Here is a 26,975-nt window from a genome sequence, read left to right as displayed (position 1 = left end):
TACTACATGCTGTACTTATTATTCAGGATATAATAACATATAGCACTTTTAAGTTATACAAAGCACTTTTTCCACAACAGCTGTCAGATAATAAAAGTATCATTATTTTACATATGAAGAAATTGAGTCCTGAAATTTAAGTTACATGCCCATAGTCACCAAACATAAGTATTGGGGCCCAGATTCAAACTCATTCTCCTCTTGCATGTACAGCTATTGTCCTTTAGGTATCTCAGTTGTGAGAAGGAAAAATAGTTAAGAAACACTGATTGAAAGAGGCCATGGCATGCTGCAGAGGAGAAGAAGGAAAACTCTCACAGGAGGGTTATTATGATCTGTTGGAGATGGTCCAAAAGTAGGTCAGAGAAGCCCTCCTTTCAGGCCGTTGTTCCCTGAAACTTCACCCTGTAGAGATAGAAAAATTAAGGAGCAGGGCCAGAGGCTCTTTTCTGCATTATATGGGTCAAATATATTGTGACATATCCCTAAGATGTGGTTTTTGTTATAATGTAGATGCCACCAGCATCATAAACTTATGAGTTATTATGTAAAAAGTAAGAATCCTAGAACTAAGAAGCATGGCATTGTGGAAAAGAGCCCTGGTTTAGGGTCAGAGGGCCTAAGTTCAAATCTCAAATCTTTCTCTGTGAACCTGAGCAAATCACTTACCCTCTCTGGTTCCCAGTTTCCTTACCCATAAAATCGCAGGGTTTAGAGGGACTAGATGTCTCTGGTCCCTTCCAACTCTGAATCTATGATCATTTCAATGTAAGGTGGGAATCCTAGCCAGTGGGGGGGTGGGGGGCCAGGTAGTGGTGAGTGTAGGTGTAGGAGGGTGGTAAGGAGGAGGCCTTAGTATGGTTCCTTTTGCTACTTCAGATAAGTGGAACTTTAATATCTGAGTCACTATGGCAACAAGCTGGACCTCCCAAAAAAGAGAATATGTTACTCAGAATGGTATGTTCTGCTTAACATTTGACCTGCCACTTTGTCCATGTTCCCCAAATGATTCATATTCCATACATATTTCCAAAGAAGAAAATTTAGGGCTAATCCAGATAGAAAAAGTAAGTTGGAACAGATACTTTCCATATTTCATCTCAATTTCATTTATACACAGGGGCAGCTAGGTAGCACAGTGAATAGAGCACCAGCACTAGAGTCAGGAGGACCTGAGTTCAAATTCAGCCTCAGACCTATAACACTTACTAGCTGTGTGATTCTGGGCAAATCACTTAACCCCATTTGCCTCACCAAAAACAAAACAAACAATTTCATTTATACACGTAAATGGAGTTAACGATACTCTTGTTTCATGTTCATGAATTAAAAATTTGGTTTGATAGTTAAAAAAAAAAAATACTCATCCAGAAGTACACAGAAAACTGAGAAGGCTTTCTAAGAACTATTCCACATGATCCATCTTTGCAAGAGAATGCATGACTGTTTTCACTGTTTTTGACTCTTGGAAAAGTTGGATACTGTAGCTGTCAGTCTGAGAAAACTTTGAGCCAGTCACCACATTCTGACAGTGAAAACTGGGAGAGCCAAAGTGAGAGAGGCAGCAGAGCACAGGGCTTGGTCTTCTTGTCATTTTCTTCTTAGCTTATATTTAACATTATAGTTGTTGTTCTTTAGTCGTATCTGACTCTTCGTGATCCCATTTGAGATTTTCTTGGCAAAGGGACTGGAGTAGTTATTTTACAGATGAGGAAGCAGACAAACAGAGGTAAGTGACTTGCCCAGGGTAATACAGCTAGTAAGTGTCTGAGGCCAAATTTGAACTCAGAAGATGAATCTTACCAACTCCAGGCCCGATACTGTATCCACTGTGACACTTGGCTGCCCTAATATTATACTACCCACAGATCTAAAGGTATGCAAAAGGGATTTAATATCCAATGTAATATTGACCATGCTATCTTCTATTAACTGGTTGCTCTCTCTCTTCAATTTATTTGTCCATTCAAAAACATTGATTCAGCATCGACAATGCCATCATTGTGTTTATATTTTTTTACTCCTTTCTCTAATAGTTTTCTCTTTCCAACCATCTTCCCTCCTTTGCTTTCCTCTTTCCAGCTTTGTGACATTCAATGTTTAGTTTTTGGAATGACCAGATTTAGTCAATTTAGACCAAATTAGTCAGATGAGGCAGAGTGGAGTATTAAGGAGAGAGAAAACTGGCAGACCTGGCTTCAAAATCCCACCTCCAACACAGACTGGCTGCGTGTAACCTTGGGCAAGTCATTTAACCCTGGAGTGCCCCCAGGTAACTCAGACCATGTTATCTAAACCATATCTGCTCATCTTTATTCATAGAGGGAGCTTCCTCATCAGAACTCCTTCTACTGGTAAAATCACAAGTCTAGTCCAAAAATCAAAAGTTAATAAAGAAAACAACCTTGTGCAGGTCATTAGGAGCAGCAAGGTACTATAGTAGAAAGATCAGAATTGTCAAGTTGAAAGGGACCTCAAAGGTCAGCTAGGTCAAGCCCACTCCATGGCATGAATCCCTTTTACAGTATCCCTGTAACCAGTAGTCCTGGTCCCCTGAAGACCTCTAGTGACCGAGAATTCACTATACTTTAAGGAAGCCTGTTACATACCAGTTGTTGAGAAATTCTCCCTTACACTGAGTCAAAATCTGCTTCCTTCTAACCTCAATTCATAGGTCCTAGTATTGTTTGGGGGGGGGGGGGTCAAACAGAACAAATAAAGTTACTTTTGCATGTGACACCCTTCTAAATGCTTGAAAACAGCTATCATTTCATTATGTCCAAAGACTTTTCCAGGAGGAACATCCCTGGTGCCTTCACCTCTTCGTTGAACCTACTCAAAGGTTTCAACATCCTTCTTAAAATGGGGTGCTCAGAACTGACTATGGAATGCCAGAGGTGACCTTTCCATAGCGAGCTTTGTATGGTCTAGTTCAGAGCACAGGAGGCTTCTTATCTCTATGGAGATTGTATTTTTATTCATGCAGCCTGAATCAGGGTTATCTTTGTCGTCAGTTATATATGAGAAATAATTATTAATAAACAATTACTAATATTGGGGACCTAGGGTTTTTTTCCCTTTCCATTTCCTCATTTAATTACTAGTTCAAGGCAGCCTCTGAAGGACAGAGTTGATGATGAGATTGGGTTCAACTTTGGTCAGGATTCCACCCAACTGAGAAAGCTCAGTTTTGATTAAAGGGTAAAAAACCATCTTATCTAGGTGGAATTCTTACTGTAACCCCACCATTGTTCTACTCAGTAGGACTGGGTGTAGATCCTTTTGTCTGGATTGCCCCGAGGTAGGGGTCATCTGGATAGAGATGAGTCTTTTTATACAAGAGTGATGTAATCAAAGTGGGGAGGGGGTCCCCCCCAGCCCCTCATTAGAATAAACCCAGCTCTCATAATATTCATTGTCTCACTAATTTAACCAATCAGAGTTGACTTCCACCTGTCAGGAACACCCACTCTTCCAAGTGTATTTAAGCGATCAGGGCTGCCCCATAAGGTTTGACTTTGGCTTTAGAGAGTGCCACTGACCTCATTTCATTCATTGTTTGCCAACCATAATTAATATTAATTATTCAGAAACTGTATCTCTCGGACTTTTCATTCATAGCACATAACACTGTTGATTTACACTGGCCAGGATTGAGTGTAAAGCCAACTACAATCCTCAGGCTTGTTGCAGAAAGTGCTGAACTTCTTTCAAGCCACCCTGCACATGTGAGCTTGTTTGTCTCTTAACCTAAGTGCATGACTTTGGATTCATGTAATAGCTAGAATGTCAGCTCCTGACGGAATATCATCTGACTGAAAGCAAGGACTATTTCATTTTTGTGGCTTCCCTCTGCAGGGCAGGCACAGGGCCAGGCCCATAGTAGGTACTTAATGAAATACTTGTTGATTAGATTATTCACCATTGAATGACCTATGAGTGTGTCATTTCCTTCCCATACCAGACTTAGACTACCAGGGGACTGGACCCACAATATGTGCCTTATCTTTAAAGCAATTGTTGATTGCTTTAAATATCCCTTAAATATTGCTTTAATATCCTGTTTGACACTGGATATTAAAGACATTGTAACATTCTGTAATTCTCGAAGTCAATATAATGCAGTTTGTAAACAGAAACATCAGCCTTCTCTAGACTGAAATTAAAGTGATGCAATATAATAGCAATAGGTCATTCAGTCAACAAGCATTTATTAAGCAGGCACATGGATATATATTGGCAGGTGAAAATAGACTAAGAGCTGGGCCCAGAATTAAAGAGATTGAGCTAGATTATATTAAGGGTATTGTACAGTGCTATCAATAATTCCAAGCTACTCACTGCTACAAGAGCCCTAATTTTTACCACTGATCTTCTCCTAATGATGCTACATGGCTACAAATCACTAAATGCCTTAATCAAAAGAATCAGAAAGAACTAAAACTGCAGGTGGACAGTAGAAGTTTGGATGGCAGGTAAAAGTAGGCTGCAGCATGCTAGCAATTATGGCTTGAATGTGATTACAGTCTAAAAGATAATCCAGGACATTTCTGAACAAAAAAGGAGGATTCATCCAGAAACAAGGGTAACACAGGAACAGCAGTAATCTGCACGGGTATCTAGTGAATAAGACCCCCAGCACATTCAGAGGCATTTATGGCAAGGATTGCACAGGATGAGAAAGGATGGATGCTCTGCTTTCTGTAAACCATGTGCATATTAATGAGATCATAGATTCATCACAGTAGCAAACTGATTTGGGGGCTATCTTTACTTCCTGTCTAGATCTTTTTGATGCTAGGTTCTGGCATCTTGCATATTACTGATTTTTTTTTTTTTTAGCTTTCTGTCCACTATCAATATGATAAACAAACATGCTTCTTATCCAAGTCACTGATAAAAATGTTGGTAGGCAAGGACCCTGTTACTACCAGAGACTTCCCTCCACTTTGGCAATGATTCATGAATCAAAACAATAGTTGTTCAACCAGGTCCCAAAATATTATAACCCAGCCTCCATTTCTTCATTATATTCATAGAAATATAAAGAGATAATTTAACTCAAATACTTCCTACTATGTATATGGCATTCTCATGATCTACCTGTTTAATCTTATATGAAAAATTCTAGACCAACTTCCTAGAATTCAACTGTGCCCCGACTGCCATGTGATCCTTTCTCCCTTCCCAAAAATTTTGAGATGTAATTAATTGTAAAGATGTTATTTGATTGATGTATAAGGCTAGAAAGTATTTGGTACAATATCAAGAATTAAGCCAAAATGAGGTCTCTGTGTGTTTGTGTGGTTGTAAAAAATTTCTCCCATCTTTCTATTCTCATATTTTGCCAAGTAGGTTCTAATAAAACATATGCTTGATGTAGGTTGACAGGAATTACTCTGTATTTGAATAGGAGATTAGAGTACCAAGATATTTAAAGACATGTAAGGGAAATTATCAGTTTTTATGAAAATATTCTCCAAATTAAGAAAACAGAGAAAGTGATGGCTGCCATGAAGAAGACAGAACATAATTGTTTTGGCAGCATGCAACTAATGGTGAAAGCATCATCTGATTTCATTCAGCTCATTGAGTGATGATGTCCACATCCATGCCAACAGCATTCTAAGTCCTGTCTGCATTGCCAACTTTTTTCTGATCACGGTGATGTTTCAATTGTACAGTTATATTTAGATCAGAAGCCATCAGCCAGCCATTGTTGTCTGCAGGGTTTCTCCATCTTTCCCTTCCAGATCTCTGCTTCTCTTAGCTTTGGGACCCTAAATCCCTTCAAATAAACTTATGGTGTCAGATAGCTTCACGTGCAGCTTGAAATCAACAAGATGCAAATGACACAGGCTTAATAACAAAGAACATCCTTTGTAGAAGAGGTTGGAAACTGAACTGGATGACAGTGCTTGCTTTCTCTTCTGTGGAAGTAGAGAGTGCATATCCTTCTGGAAACTCTATTTCTGGACTTCTTTAACAATACACTATCATAGGTCTCCTAGCTCAACTCAACAAACGTTAAAGTTTACTGGCATTAATGATCTACTGGTCACTGGCTGAGAGTTCCCTCTTCTTTTCTCCTCTTCTCACATCACTCAGATACCTTCACATTCTACCTCCTCCTTCACCCTGTCTCATGTGAATAGGTGGCCCTTCTCTTTGCCAAAGTAAACCCCTCTACATGAACAAATGACCCCGTTCTACCCCATCTTCTCCAGCAGACTACCCCACTTTTATTCCTACTCTCATTAATCTTTGATCTCTCCCTATCTAGCAGGCTAATCACCTCCCTGATGTCATTGATTGTCTTCTGAAGGACAAACAACAACAATCCCTGCTATTTATAAACATGCCCATATCTTCCCTATTATAAAAAAAAGAAAGAAAAACCTAGACTTGTTCCATCTATTCCAGCGAGCTATCCTCTTACATCTCTTCTCTCTTTTGTGGCTAAAGTGCAAGTCTGACAGTGTCACACCCCTCCTTATACAGTAAACTCCAACAGCTCCCCATTGCCTCCAGGATCAAATATAGAATCTTCTATTGGGTTTCTAAAGCCCTTCCTACCTTTGTAGTCTTTTTACACTTTACTCACTGTCCATATACTCTGTCTGATCTAGTGACACTGGCCCCCTTGCCGTTTCTTGCACACGATACTCCATCTCCTCACTGATCATTTTCCACCAACTGACTCTCCTGCCAGGAAAGCTGTCCCTCCTCATTTTTCCCTTCTGGATTGCCCAGCTTCCTTCAAGTCTCAGCTGAAATTTCACTTTCTGCAAGAAGCTTTTCTTGCCTTAATGCCTTCCCTTCATCAACTGGGCAAAGTCCACCTCTCAAAATGCAGAGGAGCCCAGATTGAGTTGAAAGCAGAAAAGTTTTATTAGGAGGAAAATCAGACACTAGTGCAGAGGCACCCCAGTACAAAGTACAAGGGAATCTACAGCCCGGGAGAGGTAGAGGAAACTTAAGCTTGAAAACCCCAAAGGGAGGGTTGGAGGAGGGGTTGGGGAAAAGAAGAGACAATTTCCCAGGAACAGGTGGGACACAGAAGCACAATGTTTTGCAAGAACAGTTGACCACAAGGTTGTTTGGGCCAGTTTTGGTGGGGCACAGATCAGCAAGGTCAGCCAGCGAATACCAGCAAAGGCGTCTGGTAGTGAGCAAAACTTTGGCTCACTGCAGGCTCCTGATTGGCTCCTTTTGGCAAACAGGCTTACTCTCTCCTATGCACCTGCCTGGTAAGGTAGCTTATAGGAAACAGACATATTAATCTCAGGGGTTCTTCCACACCTTTGAGATTACCTCCGAGTTATCATGTATATATCATCTTTGCATGTAGTTGTTTGCAAGTTTTTCCCCTTCCTCGCTTAGATTGTGACCTTCTTGCGGGTGGGAACTATTTGTACCTTTCTTTTCATCCCCAGAAGCACTGCAGAGTTCCTGACACATAAAAAGTATTTAATAAATGTTTGTTGACTTGACTTGCGAAGCATACTTCTCTGACTATATCAACCTCACTGGCTCCTCTTCCTCTCCCCATCCTATAAAACAGGGGTTCTTATGTGTATCATGGACCCCTCTGAAGGATAGTCCTTTGAAACCTTTTCACTGTTTCTTAAAATACTGTTTTTTAAAAGCATAAAATAAAACATAAGATTACAAAGGAAATAAATTATGTTGAAATACATTTATCAAAACATTTAAAAGCAAACATTGTGGCACATGAATGTGATGGAAGGTTACAATGCTGTAAGAAAGCATAAATGTGTACAGAGAATCATGGAAAGATCTACATGAAGCGATGCAGAGTAAAGTATGCAGAGCCATGAAAACAATATACACAAAAACTACAATAATGTAAACAGAAAGGACTGATGAGGTCTAGAAGTTTAGGAGTGCTGGAACCCCAAAATCACGACACATGAGGCCTGCCCAAAAGAATTCAACCCAAGCCTTCTTTCAGCCAAAGACAAGTTTTATTAAAGATACACCATATTGGCCAGACTTAAGGAATCTGAGCACCTGTGAGCTACTGGCTAGATTGTAAAAATCTGAGCATCTTAATGGAGACAAGATGGACCTTATATACAGAAAGATTGTGGGAGGGATCTAGGAGTGGCCAAGTAGTCTACAAGGTAATAGCACTCCTGGGACCCTGACCAAGTGGCCAGGGGAAAATGGAGCCTAGATAAGATTAAGAGTGGGAAGTGGCCTGGGGCCATAGGGAGGTAAGACAATGGAGGGCTAGGCTAGGTCCAGGGTAACGTTAGGCATAGCCACAATGAAAGGCCAATTGATAGAATTATGGCCTCAGGGGAATGCCAGAGACCTCTTTGATCAAGTGGGAGAATTCAAGAAGAATCTCTTAGACAGATGGGACTCAAATTCTTTTTGGGGTAAGGGGCAAAGGTCTCACCTTGGGCTCATACCCCATCAGGACTACGCCAAAAATCAAAAGTAAATATTATAAAATTATAAAGAACAATCATGGCTTGAAAGAAGAGATATGAGAAGACACTCCCATCCCAATCCTTTGCAGAGATGGAAGGCCCACAAGTATTGTACATTGCATATATTTTCAGACTTGATCAGAAATGCTGATTTTTTTCCCCACTTTTCCTTTTTTTTTCTTTAAAAAATATCTGTTACATGGGGATAACTCTCTGGGAGGGGGAGGGGGAGAGAAGTAAAAAAAAAATCCTTGGTGACAGCAAAAAAAAAAAAAAAAGACATGAATAAAAATATTTTCAAACAAACATTCAGGAATCCCAGATTAAGAATTCCTGACCTAAATAAAAAACATCATCTCCAAGATTCTGTCCTTGGTATTTTTGTCACTCTCCCTTCCTTCCATTAGGGATCATAGAATCATAGATTTATAGGTGGAGGGGATTGTAAAGATGAACTAATCCAACCCTCTAATCTTCCAGATGAGACTGAAGCCTAGAAAGGCGAAGAAGTAATTAGCCCAGGGTCACATGAATGGGGTGTTTGGGTGCCTGTACTCAGACCCCAATTCCAAGATCATATTTCTCCCTAGCCTCAAAACACTATCCCTGACAGTTTTCTTCCCAGCCTAAAGACCCTATCTCTGGCAATAACTCAGGAGTGGGCCCAGTGAGGTAAACTATCTCACTATCTCTCCCTGTTACAAGAACAAGATGACCTCTGTAGAATTGCCCTTGTATGAAGGAGACGATCTTGTATCAACCAAAAATTATCATGTACTGGTTCCCACAGTTATCGTGTATGATTCAGAGGTCAAGTTATAGACATCAACTCCCAAAGCCATCTTGTCATAGACATAACAGACTAAAAATTCACGCCTTAGAAACTCCTCCCCAGTTTCCTGTAGTAAATAAGGCCTGTGACTAAGGTTGCATATAATTACCTAATCAGCATATTTGGCACATAATCCACTACTTTTTCTACATAAGCTTTAGCATCATTCCAGTTAGGTTGCAGAATACCTTAAGGAGCTCAGCCTGCCATATTAATGCTATAATAAACTTTTTGCCACCTGACTGGAAGACTATTTGAGTCCGTGAATTCTTTCCTGACAATGCCACCCTGTCCCTCGGTATTTTGGGGCCCCTATACCCCTAAACCTCATCAACATAAGTACTGAGTAAGAAATAGAGCTGTAATCTGAGACAGGGTCCTCTAACTCCAGACCTTGAAACACATCTTTCCACCAAATCATACTGCCTATCTTTGAAACTCATAGTATATTCTCATTTTCAGTTTATGAGTTAAAAAAAAGTAGAGAATACAGAGTACGGCACTTATATCGGGGGATCCGGCAGACAGTGCAAAAGGCAGCAGGACAGAGAAAATCAGTAAAAGGGTGTCTGATCATTGGAGGGTAAAGGTCTGTGAAAACAGCAAGTGATAGGAGACAATGATGATAGATCATGTGTGTGTGTAATTGTGCTTTAAGCTTTCTTCACAACAACCTTGTGAGGTAGAATCACACAGTCAATAGACATTTATGAAGCTCCTATTAAGTGCCACACACTGTCCTAAGCAATAGGGATATAAAGAAAGACATGGATCCCTGCCCTCCTGCAACCCACAGTCTGTCCCCATTGCTGTTCAGTAGTTTTCAGACTCTTTGTGACCTCATTTGGGGTTTTGGCAAAGATGCTGGGGTGGTTCACCATTTCCTTCTCCGGTTCATTTTATAGATGAACAAACTAAGGCAAACAGGGACTCCACCCAACTTCGAGACCTAATGTCTGTTTAAAGTATAAATAGAATCTAGTTTGAGTGAGCCTTTACCTAGTGGGACAACCCCCAGTTGTTGATCCCCTCCAGTAGAGTTTAGGGCAACAGTTCATGAAGGAGAAAACTAACCACAGAAGTCCCAATGGAAATGGCTTCTCCTGCCCAGATGCTGAGTCTCGCGATAAAGCCACTCTCTCAGGAGAAGGAGTTGAAGACTTTTGGCCCACTTCCTCATTAAATGTCCACAAATCAGGGTTGATTTTCACTTGTCAGGGGATGTCCTTTCAGAAAGAGTTTAAGGCAATTCAAGGTCTCTCTTGGTGTCTTTGGTTACTGAAAGAAACCACTGGCCATCGATTTATTGATTGCCAGCTAGCCTAATTAATAAATTGCCTATTAATTACCTAATCACTCAAGGTTTTCATTTGACACACCTCATCTAAAAAATGGGAATGATAATCCTCATTGGGTTAATGATGGTGATGTGGTTTAGGGGTTCAGGGGTGCTGGGACCCCAAAATAACAACACACGGGTTCTGCCCAAAAGAATTCGACCCAAGCCTTTTCCCAGCCAAAGACAAGATTTATTAGAACATCCATCATATTGGGCAGACTCTTAAGGAGTCTGAACATTAGTAAACTATTGGCTAGATTATAAGAATCTAAGCAGTGGCTAGATTATAAGAATCTAAGCCTCTTAATGGAGACAAGATGGACCTTATATACAGAAAGACTATGGGAGGGATCTAAGAGTGGCCAAATAGTCTATGAGGTAATAGAATTCCAGGGACATGGACCGCATGGCCAAGGGAGAGTGGAGAAGTGGCATGGGGCCAGGGGGAGGGCCACAATGAAACACAGGTTGATGGGATTACAGCCTCAGGGAATGCCAGATTTGGCCATGTGGGAAAGTCGAGGGTTTTTCCTTTCTGGGACCCAGATCCTGATCCCATCATTGGTTTCTCAGATCTCTAACTTTCTATATGCATTAAAGATGTTTCCTCTTATGTTTTTCCATCTTCTTGAGGCAGTATGGTAAACTGGTGATATGCTAGAAAGAACCTGGGACTTAGAGGCAGGACAGTTGGGTGCAGATTCCAGCTCTGAGACTCATTCTATCTGGGTAAGGTCACTCAGGCAAGGTCATTTAAGCTTCCTGAACCAGTTTCCTCGTTTTAAAAAAAAAAAAAAAAAGCATTCACTACTCACAAAGAAGTTTGAGAGAAAAGTGCTGTGTAACTCTTATTTTTTTTTTTGGCTAGGCAATGGGGTTAAGTGACTTGCCCAGGGTCACACAGCTAATAAGTGTTATGTGTCTGAGGCTGCATTTGAACTCAGGTCCTCCTGAATCCAGGGCCTGTGCTCTATCCACTGGGCCACTTAGCTGCCCCCTGTATAACCCTTGTTTTCTTTTTTTGTTGTTGTTTTTGTTTTTAGGCAATTGGGGTTAAGTGACTTGCCCAGGGTCACAGAGCTAGTAAGTGTTATGTGTCTGAGGCTGGATTTGAACTCAGTTCCTCCTGAATCCAGGGCCGGTGCTCTATCCACTGTGCACCTAGCTGCCCCCTTCCCCTGTATAACTCTTAAGCACAGTAGAAACGTCATTATTATAAGGCAGATCTGGCAGCTTGAATGTTTTGGTGGGGAAAAGGAATGTAGGACTAGGAAATGATTCAATTTGTAGGTAAAGCCTGACAATGATAAGGACCTGTCCCTACACACTGACTTTCGGGGCTAGGGACAATTTTCCATTTGCCATGGCTCACTAACAGTAATAATTTCACACATATATCTCACTGGATCCTCACAACAAAGGGAGGTAGGTGCTATTATTTCCCCATTTCACAGATGAGGAAACTGAGGCAGCTGCCGTTAAGTAACTTGCCCAAGGTCACACAGCTAGTAACTATCCGAGCCTGCATTTGAACCTGAGCTCAGGTCCTGCCCACTCCAGGCCCAGCGCTCTCCACTGCGCCACCTGGCTTCCTTTCTATCATGCTTTTCAGGTTTACAAGGGTCGCTACGCTCATTCTACAGTTCAGCACGCTCTCCCATCCGTGCGCCCAGAGCTCGAGGCGGGCAAGAGTCATTGTCTTCAGGTAGTGCGACTGCCCAATCAGCGCCATCGCGGCGCGCAGGCGCCCCGCGGCTTGCGGAGGTCACGTGAAGGGCAAACATGGCGGCTCCCAGAGGAAGACCGCCCACGTTGCAGTGAGTGTGAGCAGCAGTGGAGGCAGCTCCGCGGCTTCTTCACGACCGGATCGGAGCACCAGGTATTCGCGCGCCCTGGGCGAGGGAGGTGGCGCCGTTGCCCGGCCCCGGCCTCCGTCTGCCCTCAGCCTCGGCCGCCTTCATCCCTGCGGGCCCGGCCTGCCCTACATCACAGAGCTCCCGGGGAGCCCAAGGCGGGTCAGAGTCCGAGGAAAAGTGCTGCTGCCTGGCAGGCTGGCCTCGGGCGGCCCCGGCTTTTCTCTGAACTGGTTCTCCCTTCCCTTCTCCCCAGACGGAAGCAGGCTTCCCCAGAGGTTTTTATACAACCTGCAATCAACCTTCTTCTCCCCTTCCCCTTCCCCGTGAAATGTTTTCCTTTTTTCGGAGTCCTCCTCGGGTGCCATCTTCCCCCAAGTCTTTCCCGATGAGGCCTCTGATGTGCACTTCTCTTCTAGCTCAGTGTGCATTTGTTTTACCCCTTGCTGGATTTTAAACTCTTCGAGGCTTTGTCTTGTTTGATCCTTCTGTCTCCGCAGCCTTTGCTCATGTACCTGTGCTTCCCCATGAATGATGAGAGTGGGTTACAGTGATCTTGGTAGTGATATGTCTGTCACTTATGCTCTTCACAAGTCCTGCAATGATGCAATGATGCAATGACGATTCATGATCAACATTCAGTTAGTCACCAGGAATCCATTAAGCCCCGCTATATGCCAGGCACTGTGCGGGAGAAGGGGCTGCAAGTACCAAGAATGAAACAATCTCGAATCTCTGTGAGCTTGCATCAAGTGAAATAAAATGTGAAGTGCTATATAAATGCCAACTTTTATTATTATTTCGTTCTCAAGGGAGATGTGGGCAGAACAAGTACATTTAAAAATATATACGGCATAAATATAAAGTTAAATTCAAATATATGCAAGGTGGCTTGGGAGGGAAGGCCCTAACAGTTGGGATGATCTGGAAGACTTTATGCTGAAGATGGTTTCTGAGCTGCATCTTAAAGGAAGGGTGGGTTTGTATGAGATGGAGGTAAGGAGGGAGAGTCAGGTTTGAGGGATGGCTGGTGCCAAGGCTTGAAGGCCAGTTTGACAGGATTCCAGAGTGGGAAAGGGAATAGTGCCCAATGAAGCTGGATAGGAGCCCTCTGTATAGTGCTTTAAAAGTTAAACAGAGGGATTTTTTTGTATTGTTCTAGAAGCAATAGGAAGCCACTGGAATTCACTGGGTAGAGGAGTCACCTGGTCAGATTCTTAGTTAAGGAAAACCACTTTGTGCATCTGCAGGTAGGATGGACTGCATGTAGGGTTGGAGACCAATTAGGAGGCTGTTGGCAGTTATCTAGGTGAGAAGTGGTGAGAACCTAAATAAAGATGGTAGCTGTGAGAGTAGAAAAGAGTGGAGTACATATGAGATATCTTGTGAAGAGAGAAACAGAAAGATTGGCAACCGGTAGGATAACGTGGGGTTAGGGAGAATGATGAGTTTGGGATAATTCTGATATTGTGAGCCTGAGACACCAAACTGAGAGTCTTGCCTCTTACTTTTCTTTAAAATCAAAGCCACTGGATGTGACTTCCTTTTCTCAGATTCTCTTTATTTTAAAATTCCTTGACATCTTCCCTTAATCACTCTTCCTTTCCCTCAGTTTGACAAATCTTTCCAGCATGGATTGAGAAGTGAAGAAAGTTGGATTAGTTTGTGTTTGGAGTAAAATAGGGAATCAGAAGAATGAAAAAGAACTCTTGTTGCAGTGATGGCCCATTTGAGCTCAGATAGCAAGAATCTGTAATGTGCTTAGTCAGCACAATTTTGGGGCTTCTCCACTTTTCATTCATCAGCTTGTGGCTATAAATGGTGGGGAATGCTAGGAGTAATCCAAGACTGAGGTTTGGCAGGAGAATCCCAATAAGACAAGGCAGCAAAGAGATTTAAGAGCACAGTATAGAGTTGAAATGCCTAATTATTGGGTTGAGTTTGCTCAGGAGGGATAGTGAAGTCAAAGCAGGGATAGTGACCTGAGAAATTACTGAGAAATGGAGGGAAGAACAGGTATGTGGTAGTGAAGCATAGGAGGATTGTACTCTTTAAGGTTATTTTTTAAAAATTTAGATATTTTACGTTTTTATGATCATTTTCCTTCAAAGTTTCAGTTTGGTTCTCAAACTTTTTGCTCTCAGGGCCTTTTACTCTCTTAAAAAAATTTTTTTTTTCAGCCAAAGACAAGGTTTATTAAAGATTCTCCATATTGGCCAGACTCTTAAGGAATCTGAGTATTTGTATCACTAATGCAAACAGGCCAGATTTTAAAGAATCTCAGCACCTTGATGGAGACATCTCTTTAAATTATAGAAGACTCTCCAAAGAGATTTTGTTTTTATGTGTTATATCTGTATTTACCATTTTAGGAATTAAAATATCTTAATATTATTTTGAAAATAGCTTTGACCCCACTGACCTGCTAAAAGGGTTTTGCAGATGGACCCAGCGTTCCAGGGACTGTGCTTTGAGAATTATTTTATTTTGTCACTGTTCTTCATAAATTCATTTTCATTTTTTATTTTGGTCATTCTCTCTTTTCTCTTTTTTATCTAATTTTATCTAATTTTCAACATGTCTTATGTGCTTATTTTAGATTTCCTAGTTGTATTTTTTTTTTTAGTTTTTAAAAGTTTCATCCTTTAATCCTCTTTTTGTATTTTGTGTTTTCAGAGATAATACTTCCTCCCTGAGCAAAGCTTTAGCTACATCCCCAAAATTTTGATGTCATCATTATTGTTCTTGTGAACATAGTTATTATTTGACTTGTTCTCCAATCAGCCTATTTTCCAGGATGTCATTATTAAGCCTTCATTTAGTTCTTATTTTATTATGATGTATAAAGAATATATCTAAAATTTTTACATTTACATTTAATGCATTTTGCATGTATAATTTCTCTGTACCTTAGTATGTTTAATTTTTGTAAATGGTATGTTGTAATCCTGAGAAATGTATATATTCCTTAAACAACATAAGGCTTTCAAATCCAGCTTTTCTAACATTCTATTTTCATATTTTCCTTTCAGTTTCTGTTTCTGTATTTATCCATTTTTGACAGCAACATTAAAGTCACCTACAACTTTTGTGTTGCTGTTTTCAATTTAGTTAGCTTTTTCTTTATGCTGTATATTTGGTATATATGCATTGAATAATGAGATTAAATTATCTGTGGTCTTTAATATAGTTTCCTTCTCTCTCAAACTTGTGAATTTTTATTTATACTTTGTTTAAGAGTATGATTGTAATGCCACCTCTTTTTGGAAATATCAGACCCAGTCAATTTTATTCCAGGCTCCCATGTAAATTCTGTTACTTTATATTTTTTTAGATGTTTCTTACTGCTTCTACAGTAATTGCAGAAGTAATTCCAAAAGAATTGTTTTTCTTACTGCTCCTGCAATTGTTTTGTTTTATTATATTCTTTAATCTATCCATGTGTAAAGATAGATAAAATGGCTAGCTTTCTTTTCCTTTTTTATTTTTACTCCCTCCACCTTTAAAGGTGGCACAGTGGATAATGTGCTGGGCCTAGAGTTAGGAAGACTAAATTTAAATTTGGCCTTAGACACTTACTAGCAATGTGACCCTTAGCAAGTCACTTAATTCCAGTTTGCCTCAGTTTCCTCATCTGTAAAACGAGCTAGAGAAGGAAATGTAAACCATTCCAGTATTTTTCTCAAGGAAACCCCAAGTGGGGTCAGGAAGAATTAGACGCCACTGAAACAAATGAACAACAAATACCAATCCCCTTTAAATACAACACTGTGTCCCTGGGCTTCATTATGCTTACACTAATTTAATCCTAGTATATTCCCACAGGCTTCCCTCACAGACATTCTCGTTTACCTGCCCTACTGCAAATTCTTTGAATTTATTTTTATTCTTTTATCTGTTTACTTTCCTTCTTTTTTGACCCTTCTGTGCCCCAGATGTGATAGTATGACCACCTACGAATTTACTTAGGAGGAAAGGGTGTTGAAGAAGCATTGTGGGTGTTTAGTCTCTTATTGCCTTCCCTCTGTTAATTATTTCCTGTTTATCCTCTGTCTATAACTTGCTTTGTACATATCTGTTTATATTTTCTCTCCTATTAGATTGTAAGGCAGGGACTGTCTTTTACCTTTCTTGTATCCCCCACATTTAGCACAGTGCCTGGCACATAGTAGACAATATTAATTAAGGCAAGAGTTGGGGTGGAAAGGGAGACTGAGCCAGGGACTGAACTCATTGAGAAAAGAGGGAGAATGTACTGAAGACTGCTAATAACAGCTACCAGTTATCTGTTATGGGTGAAAAATAAGAGTGAACCTCCAAGAGGTTGCTGAATAACACCATTAGAGTCTGGAAGTGTTGACAGGGAGGAGGTAGGAGAGTATATGACTCTTCCCCTGTATTAGGAGAATAAGAGAAGGTATAACTAACTGGTTAGAGAAAGGATAACCAGAAATACTACATCAACTATGGGAAGCTAAGGCTTTCTGAGTACCAGAAGATGGAAAGACCACAAGAGGAAGAGGTATAAAAAAAAAGGATATTTGTTAATTACTAAATAGGAGTGACATTGGGGGCAGAACAGGATTGAGGTGGGTGGGGATGAGAGAAAGGGATGTAGGAGATAGGGAGGCAGGTGGTTTATTGCATAGGCTCGGTATCACTAGGATTGGGTAAGAGTCAGTGGGAGTTAGTTAACCTTGAGGAATGACTGAGCAGAGGAAGTCTGGCGAGGGGGAGTAATGCGTAATTATCTTAAAAGGTAGGCTAGAGGGGCAGCTAGGTGGCAAAGTGGATTGCGATCCGGCCTTGGAGTCAGGAGGACCTGAATTCAAATCTGGCCACAGACACTTGACATTTACTAGCTGTGACCCCCTAGGCAAGTCACTTAACCCCCATTGCCTCACCAAAAAGAAAAAAAAAAAAACGGGGCGGGGGGTAGGCTACAGCCAAATTGTGAAGGGTTTAAATGTCAAATAGTTCTTTGTTCCCAGGGTCAATAAACTTCTATTTAACAAGGATAGCAATGTGGCAAGACCCAGTGCTTGAGGAATTTTACTTGGGCAGCTCTGTGGAGGATGAAGAGACTGATTAGAAGGGAGTTGCATTAGACCAGATGAAAGGCAATGAAGGTCTGATCTAGGTCAGTTGTCATTTGAATGGGGAGGGGACAGCTGCAAGAGATGTCGAAGAGGTTGAACTGCCAACTGAATAGATATGTGGGATTGATATTGTGTGAAGAGAGTATATAGGAAAAGGTAACCATTAGTATCAGATACAACGGAAAGGACAGGGAGGTTGTCAATTTGGTAGGAGTCACTGGACTTGATAATAAGATCATGAATTGCAGCTTCATTCATTTAAAATGAGGGCAGTGTACTGAGAATCACTCCTTGCTTTTTAATTCTTAAATAAAGATGAGGAATGGAGCTATAATGTGTGAAACAAGGAAGGAATAGCATGAGATGGAAGGTGACTTTTCGTACCTCATTCTTGGGGGGGAAACCCACCAATTTGCAAATCACTGATCAAAATATAAATTACAAAGAGTAATAACAGCTAACATTTATATAGTGCTTTTAAGATTTGCAAAGTGCTTTAAAAAGTCTCATTTTATCCTTACTCTGAGGTGGATGCCAATTTTGCAGAGGGGGAAACTGAGGCTAGAAGAGCTTAAATGACTTGCCATGGGTAATACTGGTGGTTTCTGAGGTTGGATTTGAACTCAGGTCTTCCTGATTTTAAATCCAACACTGATCCCCTGTGCCACCTAGCTACCTCTGGGTCTAAAGGGTAACAAGTCATCATCTGAACCAAGACATCACATAGGGTACAGGCTCGTGTGGGGGCCTTATTAAAATTGCTTTGTTTTACAGCAGAGATTATTTTGCTTTTCTGTTTGTGAGCCTAATGGTTAGCAGTCCTTTTTGTACATAGGAATCACTTAAAACTCTTTCTTTCAGTCTACAGCTCTTGTTCAGACATCAGATAGTATACAATTTTCTGTCAGTATTATACTAGTTGCTACTGAAGTACTAGTACTGTGGAAAGAGCTATGGATTTAGGACATTTGGCTTAGAATCTACCCAGCTGTCACCTTATGGTATAAATGAAGCAGCCAGCTGGCACAGTGGATAGCTTTGGATTGGGACTCAGACATGCCTGAATTCAAATTCTACCTCAGACATTTACTAGCTGTGACCCTGGGCAAGTCAATTAATCTTGCCAACAAATTTGATTTAAAAAAAAAGTCTCAAGTTTCCTCAGCTGCAAAATGAGGATTATAAGAGCACCTACACAGAGTCTTGATGTTTATAAAGCATTTTTGCAGGCCTTAATACAGTATGTAGATGCCAGCTATTATAAATTTTTAGAGGCATTCATCCTCCTTCTTTAAGGTTTTCTCATCTGTAAAAGGAGGGAATACTTACACTACAAATCTGACAGTTTTTGTAAGAATCAAATGATACCTATATGTAAGCACGTTTAAAGAAACAACTGCTAAAAATTCACTTTTCACATCCACAACTGGTACAAGTTAGGCCAAAAGGGAAGGTGCAATTTGCTTTGAAAGCTAGGTGAGCTTGCATTCAATTTCAAGCAAAATGTTTTTTAAATTATTATTAAGGGGTAGTTTCCATAGCCAGCATGGTTTCATCAAATATAGAATATGCTTCACTTCCATTTTTAACAGTATACTATTATACATGGATTTCAACACAAGGCGCATTTGACAAAGTCTCAAATGATGAACTGACATTTACACTACAACTTTACATAAAATCTCATTTGATCCTCGTAGTAAATCTAAGAAGGGGCATAGTTATCCCCATTTTTCAGATAAGGAAACTGAGGCTGAAAACGACTTACCCCAGTCATACAGTAAGGAAGTATCTAATGAAACCAAGTCTTTCCCACTCCAATCCCAGCACTCTCCCCAATATGCCATAATGCCCCAGAAGCTAGCACCTCCTCAGATTTGATTACTAAAAGCATAGTATCCAGAGAAAGGGAACATGGTCCTGCCAGGCCATCTTGGTCAGCCTACATGTCAAGTATTCAGTTCCAGAGGACTGGAATATAATGACTGGCTAAAGGAACTGGAGAGGTTTAGCCTAAAGGAGAAAGAACTTAGGAGTACACAAGACAGCTGTTTTCAAGAATCTGAAAGGCAGCCACATAGAAGAATTCAACTCAGTCTTAATTGGCAAAACAAGAAGCAATAGCTGAAAGTCACAGGGGCCAATTTCAGCTTGTTAAAACAAAATCTTTCCTGAATACCAGAGGTTATGAGGTAGAATATGCTACCTTCAAAGATGTTGAGTTCTCCATCGATGGAAATCTTGCCCCTCAAATTGATAAGTCATGTGTATACTGCTTACCTGGAGGCATTATAGTAAGTAGCTCTCTTTACAGATTGGTTAGACTACATGGCTGGCTGAGATCCTTTCCAACTAAGTTTCTAAGATTTCATGAACAGTTTATTCTTCCCTTTTTGTCATAAATACTTGGAGTATTTTAAAACAACCAAATACTTCTTGAATTATACTCCCATTTGAGGATGTTTTGCTATCTCCTATAAACTATAGATTTATTATTAGCTATAGGGCTAGGTCCTAAGACAATTCATTCTATGGTTTTTGATTCTGAAAGGAAAAACTTTAAAGCGTAATTGATTCTGGGCAAATTTTTCAGTCAGACATTTAGTTATAAGAACACTTGTTTTACTTGTGTCCTAAGTTAGAAATTACTGAGAAATAACCTTGTGATTTCTACACTTTAAGGCCTCAAGATGGAACATAATCAAGACAATACAGAAAGAAGATTAAGAATCAATGAAATCATAGCCAGAAAAGTGGCACAACTTCCAGAATCAGATCAGTAAGATAACCATATCTGATATGCATGCTTTCTATGTACATATTACAACCAGATGAATCTTCATTTTCACAGCTGTTTTGAATATAGACAATATCAACTTCCTACTTACCTTAGCAGCATTATCTATCAGATACAATAAAGTTAAGAACACGGTACTTTGATTTAACCTGAAACAGTTTTTAGAGGGACTACTCAAAGTTGTTGGCCAGGTTAAGTTTGCCAGTATCCTTCTATATTATGGTTTGTTTGTTTTTTCTGGTATAATAAATTGCTTCACAGGTGAGCTCTATTTTTCTTCAGTTCCTTGCATAGTAGTAGACCATAGGTGTTTAGATGAATTTAATTTTAATACAATGTGGTGCTGTATAAACAGTTTTATATTTTCTAAATAATCTTTTATATCCTAAGATTTCAGTTTATGTAAAAATTTTAGAGGTAGTAATATGCATGTGATATAACAAGCAGTATTATTTTGGGAACATTCACATAAAATTAAATTTCAACTGATTACATAAGATTAGTATCATCATGTTGAATAAGGGGCTCATCATATACTGTTTAAAATTCTGCATTATCACATCCCAAATCTAACTGATACTTAAAAGAATCATAGTTGGCAACACAGTCGAAATCTGTCATAACTTTGCATAATTGTTCAATGATGAGCTACATCACCCAAGAAACCTAGTGTTTCACGTTAATGTAGTCTAGACAGATGTGTATCTGTTATAAGTCATTCTTGTTAGGTTTTTTTAACAAATGTATACATTTGTATAGTTGTGCAGAAATAATCTTAGCTGGCTCAATCTTCCTCTTCTAAGCAACATAGATGGTCATGGAGGATTTGGAAGAGGGAGTAGGTCGGTCACATAGAAGAATAACACATGGACAACTTGGGTATTACACAAAACATTAGGGTGAATTCAATGTGTAGGCAGATAGATTAAATGCATGATTTATAAAAGAACATGGACAAGAATCACCTAAGGTTAGATGGGTTACACTTTTTACCCAATGACAGGAATACAAAAACCCAATAAAACCACATCTTTTAATCCTTAAGTAAATGTAAATATCATAGAAAGGTTTACCAATAACTTTTAATGTTGTCTAAGCCCTCTAGCTGTGTGATCTTGGGCAAGTCACTTAACCCCGACTGCCTCACAAAAAAAAAAAAAAGTTGTCTAAGCCCAATTCTTTTCTATTTCCTTTATTCCTAGTAATCTATTGAGATAGACAAGAGGCAGGAAAAGGCAACATAGATGAAAGATACAAAAAGCATTAATGGGAAAAGAATATATTCAGCCTTTGAACAAAGACTTCATGGAGGACAACTTGGACCATCATCTTCCACAGAAACAGTAACCATTTGATGAAACCGGCAGACACGAACAATGGGTGGGGAGGTCCACTCTAGACTCTGTTGTAGCATTTATAACCACGAAATACAGTAAAACCCCAAATACTTATGGCTAGGTTTTATTGCATATGACTTCAAGAAGGCCAGGAAAGGGGCAGCACTTAAATTCTTAACCCACGTTTGGCTGAATGGCAAAGGTTAACATCGGTGCTCTAGGAATCAACTATTTGTAATCAGAACCCGCCTTAAGCATTCCAGAGCTATCACGGAAATCAAAGCTAGAAGAGTCAGTTGCCTAAAGCAATGATAGGCACCCTGATGTGACAGCACTAAGCGAAGAAGCAGATTTTGCTGTTAATTAGTTCTGTACTCTTGGACAAGTTGAGTTCATCATTTCTCCAGTGGGAGGGGGGAAGGGTTGAGGAAACAGTGAGAGGGAAGGAAATGTTTGACTAAAATATTTTTAAATCTCCCAGTGCCTATATTCTGATAATTCTCAGTTTGATAGAAAAATTGTGCTTTATACAAACATTTCTTTAGGTTTTTAAGATAACCCCCAGAAAAGAAGCCAACCCTAGTTTCTAACTAGAACTATTAGACAGTTCTTATTTGTGAAATGACTCCTCCAAGTAAAATCTGTTTTCCATTTAAGGGTATTATTTATGACACTTGGGTTCCCAAGTCTAATTGTCTTCATTAATTGTCATTCAGTAGTTTCAGTCATGTCTGATTCTTTATTTGACCCCACTTGGTGTATTCTTGGCAAAGATAATGGAGTCGTTTGCCATTTCCTTTTCCAGCTCATTTTACAGATTAGGAAACTGAGGCAAACAGGGTAAAGTCAGTTACTCAGACTCAGTCACACAACTAGTTAAGTGTCTAAGGCCAGACTTGAACTCAGGAAGATTCATCCTCCTGACTTCAGGCCCAGCACTCTATCCACTGCACTATGTAGCAGCCCTGTCTTCTTTAATACAAACGCCATATTAATATATTTGCCTGCCTGTCCACAGTATCTAGTTCCTAGCCCTGTTATATTCTCAAATCTAGCTTCATTAGAGAATTACAAACCTGGCTTAAAGACCAAGAAATGGAGGGAAAGTACAAATAGCAATTGCACTGACTGATTTTTTTAGATATCCTCCAAAAGGTTTAAGTTCTACAAAACATACAAGCTGTTGATAATAATAGTGCATGAAAAAAAGTTCCAAAAATTATTTCTCTTATTTCTTAGGAATTTACTTATGACTGGATCAGCTTATGTTGGACTAAACGCAGCTTTTTGTGGCTTAATAGCAAACAGTTTTTTCCGACGCATCTTAAATGTGAGACATGCTCGCATAACATCAGCTTTACCAATGGCTGTTCTCCCATTTTTGTCAACCTACGTAACTTACAGAAGTGTTGTAAGTTTACCTTTGAGTTCAGGTAAATTACAATTTAATATTTTCAAGAATTTTGTTTTAATTTTTTTTATTTGCCGTAATTTTGTATAATATAGATTGTAAATTAGGCTCTGTAGACTTCGTTGAAATTGTTCTCGGATTCTTTGAACGTAGAGGACAACTTGGTTGCAAGTTAAAAGTTAATGCTTTATAGTAAAAAGCTACGGTCACAATTTAACATTCCCTCTTCTATCTGGGGTGTCAGATAAATTTACTAGTTGACGTAGGGTACATGCTCTTCTCACGTTTTAATGTTTAGTGCTAGTGTTTGAAGTATACAGAAGACAATTACAATGAAATAAGACCAATTTGCTCTCGTAAGTTCAATGTTATTGAATGCAAGTGCTTTCATAGTAGCTGCCTGTCCCTATCTCTCTCTGTCCCAGCTCCTGAGTTTGCTACATAAAATACTGCACTTCCAAAAAAATATTAGCTTTAAGACCACTAGTAAATTAAAATATATGAAGATAATTATATAAGTGGACAACTAGTTAAAGTGAAGAAAGCCCTGATTTGGCATCTGAGGGATGGGATTTTAAATTGCAACTCTTTTTCACTTGGGATTGGCTATTCCCTCTTCAACCTCCTGGATTCAACTAGATCTTCATTTTATGACACTAGAAACTCTAAAGTCAGTAAGACAGACAATTTGAATGAGTTGACATTAGTCATTTCCCCCTTGAAAGTGGTCTATTAATGACTGGTTAATAGAATCAGAGGATCAGAATCTTGAAGTAGCATTCAAATGTCAGCAGAAGGTAGGGAGGGGAAGAAGCTGTTATCTGGACTATTTGCCGTCCCTTCTACTTCTGACTGAAAACTTGATAACAAGCATTAACATTAATTTTTGTTATCTGACGAAAACTTCCAAAAAATTCCAGTTGCGTAATTTATAATATGGTTTATGCCAATATGGTTTAAACCAACTACTGAAATTGCAATTGTGAAACACAGGTGATAGTGAAGTAGCATCAACCACAATACCTTGCACAGTGAAGCTGACTGATGTCTTGAACTCCTCATTCCAGAAAACAAATAGTTTTATTTTCTAGGTGATCTAAGCTGTGAAGCCTGTACTGTTATAAGAGGTGGAATGGTTGGTCTCATAATCGGGGGTTTCTATCCTGTTGTTTTGGCTATACCAATAAATGGTGCTCTGGCAGCCAGGTATGTTTGCTGTATTCTTTCAATATTTTTCAATTGGTAGTTCCCCTATCAAACTAGATAAAAAATTCATTCTTAATTCAAAATTAACATTCACTTGGGAAAGGCAATATAGTAAATGAGCATCAAATTCAGACTCGGGAGGACCTGGCTTTGCTACTTTTTTCTTAGAAGGCTTCAATATTCTGCCAATCTGTGAAAAACTGTACATCTAATGGTCCCAGTTGGGCAACTGTTAGATTAATTTGAGAATCATTTAGTTGATCAGACACTGTTCTAGAGATCATCAGAATTTTTATGCAACAATCATTTAAGATACTTTCACCAATTTGTGGACTGTAGTCCTCTAAGTTCTATGGTCCACACCTCTCCAATCTGTCACTGAAGTCATGCTCACACTTTGAAGGGTTTTGATAGGACTTGGACCCAACTGAGTCATCAGAGTAAGACTTTAGTTATATCCCCCCAAAAATTAATGTATTTGCCAGAATTTTGTAAATGTATTCAACACCATCGTTTTCTTTTTAGGTACAGTTCGGCTCCACTACCACAGAAAGGAAATATTTGGACCTACTGGATCACAGTCTCTCAACCTGTCTTTAGAAAAATGGTCTTTCCTATAATGCTGCAGACTATGTTTGCAGCATACCTTGGTTCTAAACAGTACGAAGTACTCATAAAAGCATTTGAATTACCTGAACCTTAAAATAAATCAAGTGCACAGCTAAAAGGTTAAAATTATGTAAAAATAAGATACTAATACCCAACAAATATACAAATAAAATTGTACTTATTGCAACTTACTGTGACTTTACATCTATTACCTGAAGCTAACACATCAAAAATAGTGCCTAAAGTCAGGAAACACTACTGCTGAACAAATTATCTACAAGTTGGCTCAGTTACTAAAACCTGTGGTCCCTTTCAAAAATAACTGATACAGGTAACATTAAATTTAGGGAGGAAAGCTACCAAATTATTAGAGGTGAAGAACTATCCTTTTTTTAAAAAAACAAAAAGTTTAATACAGTTTTCTCATTAATTTCTCAACCTGGAAAAGTAAAAGTATAAGAAAACACTACATAGCCACTCTTACCGCTTACAAAATCCATCTCCTTTCACCTACTCAAATTGTTTCTAAAGCTTGTAAAAAAACAGTTTTTTCCTCAAGAGTTGGAAGAGGTCTGGGAGGTCCAACTGCTTTAATATCCCTACCAAAGCAAAAAAATACAAATACCTTTGATACCCTGAAAAGAATGCTTTAATCATGGGGAGCTCACAGAAAGGCAGCCCATTACAATTTTCTGGAGAGCTCTAATAAAGTTAGACAAAGTCAAAATATGCTTCCTACATATTTCTCTGTTCTCTCTAGAATACAAGATAACAAACCTATTCTATCTTTCAAATAACATTTCCCCAAATCTCCAGTTTTCATAGCACTACATCCTATTCACTCTGTTTAATAAAGCTGCATGACACATGAAAGTATTAGATTCACATTACTAGGGACAACTCATCTATTCCCTACCCTGCTACTAAAGGTCAGAGTTACTAAATTTTCTAGCCCTTTGGCATATTATTACTATTGCAAAACAGAGATAGCTATAGTAATTTCATAGGGTTATTATAAGGCTCAAATAAAACACTTCACAAGTTTTCTTCAGTACTAATGCTGATAAAACAGAACATTAATGTAAATTTTTAAGGAAGTTAACAGCAAGAAGATGCTGCCGTGCCTGCTTACTCAGTGTAGAAGGCAGGATTTGGAAAAAAAATTTAAAAACCAGTCAAATAGAAAGAAATTGCAGCTCTAGTAAAGGGATAAATTTCTAAAAGTCAGACGGAGGCAGAATAATTTCCTTTTTTAAAAAGGGAAAGTTTTGTTTTTTTAAAGATTACTGAAAGTCAATTGGTTTTTAGTTTTATTTTTTTTTTTTTTAAACAAACACCCCCATGACATTGAGGTCAAATCAAGGATCCATGAATCTTATCTTTAAAGCTCCCCCCCTTTTTTTTCCAGCAGTTTTCTCAAAACAGACATTACTATTTAAAGTCTAAAGCCATGATTGACAAACTGAATGAAACTGGCAGAACTACCTGTTAAATCATTTAAAACTATCTTGAAAACTATTCAAATTCTTTAAAAACCTTTACTACATATTGCTGTCTTATGTCTTACACATATTTGTATCTCCCCTTCATGGTGCCAGCAGAGGTCTTGTATGTAATCAGTGCTCAATAAATGTTTCCATCAATTTAAATTACATAAAAGTTTGTTCTCTTTTGTTTCACATAAAGTAAATGTTGGTTCAAAACTTTAATATTTTGAATTGTATTCAATTTTTTTAATTTACACATTAAATATTTACAATTTCCCATATTTTCTTAAATGGTCATCTATTTTCTAGAATTTGTTCTCAAATGTTTCTTACAGCATATTACTTTACAATTAGTGATATGAAAATTACTACTGCTGCCTCAACAAAAAAGATCAAGTTGTATTATACTTTAATTACCATAATATGCTAACTTCATAACCCAAATGTTACTCAATTCTGAAAGCCAGGGAAAGATGCAGTATTTAGAAGTGTCATAGCCTGGTAGAAACTGTCTTTTTGCTTTAAGGCTACCAATAATTTCCA

General features: G+C 39.0%; 1 protein-coding gene across 2 annotated transcripts; it reads left to right on the top strand.

Moving 5' to 3' along the window:
- The first annotated feature begins 12,399 nt into the window (after positions 1-12,399).
- On the top strand, positions 12,400-26,594 carry TMEM126A (transmembrane protein 126A). Of its 2 annotated transcripts, XM_027848068.1 has the most exons (5): positions 12,400-12,512; positions 20,268-20,364; positions 22,959-23,152; positions 24,222-24,336; positions 24,862-26,594. In XM_027848068.1, exons 2-5 carry the CDS (start codon positions 20,276-20,278, stop codon positions 25,037-25,039), a joined length of 576 nt encoding a protein of 191 aa, XP_027703869.1. In that variant the 5' UTR covers positions 12,400-12,512; positions 20,268-20,275; the 3' UTR covers positions 25,040-26,594. The 2 variants fall into 2 exon arrangements, with proteins under 2 accessions (XP_027703869.1, XP_027703870.1); XM_027848069.1 differs by lacking the exon at positions 20,268-20,364.
- The last annotated feature ends 381 nt before the right edge of the window (positions 26,595-26,975 follow it).

The sequence above is a fragment of the Vombatus ursinus genome, unplaced genomic scaffold (genome assembly GCF_900497805.2).
Source record: "Vombatus ursinus unplaced genomic scaffold, bare-nosed wombat genome assembly UNPS02005659.1, whole genome shotgun sequence".
NCBI classification, from domain to species: domain Eukaryota; kingdom Metazoa; phylum Chordata; class Mammalia; order Diprotodontia; family Vombatidae; genus Vombatus; species Vombatus ursinus.
The sequence above is the reverse complement of the archived record's forward strand: the minus strand, read 5'-3'. Positions and strand labels throughout refer to the sequence as shown.

Bases quoted from the DNA above. Each gene is read 5' to 3' on its own strand.
- TMEM126A (XM_027848068.1), top strand. From the start codon at position 20,276: ATGGAACATAATCAAGACAATACAGAAAGAAGATTAAGAATCAATGAA. The intron at 20,365-22,958 runs GTAAGATAACCA...CTTATTTCTTAG, and splicing joins CAACTTCCAGAATCAGATCA to GAATTTACTTATGACTGGAT. The intron at 23,153-24,221 runs GTAAATTACAAT...TTTATTTTCTAG, and splicing joins AAGTTTACCTTTGAGTTCAG to GTGATCTAAGCTGTGAAGCC.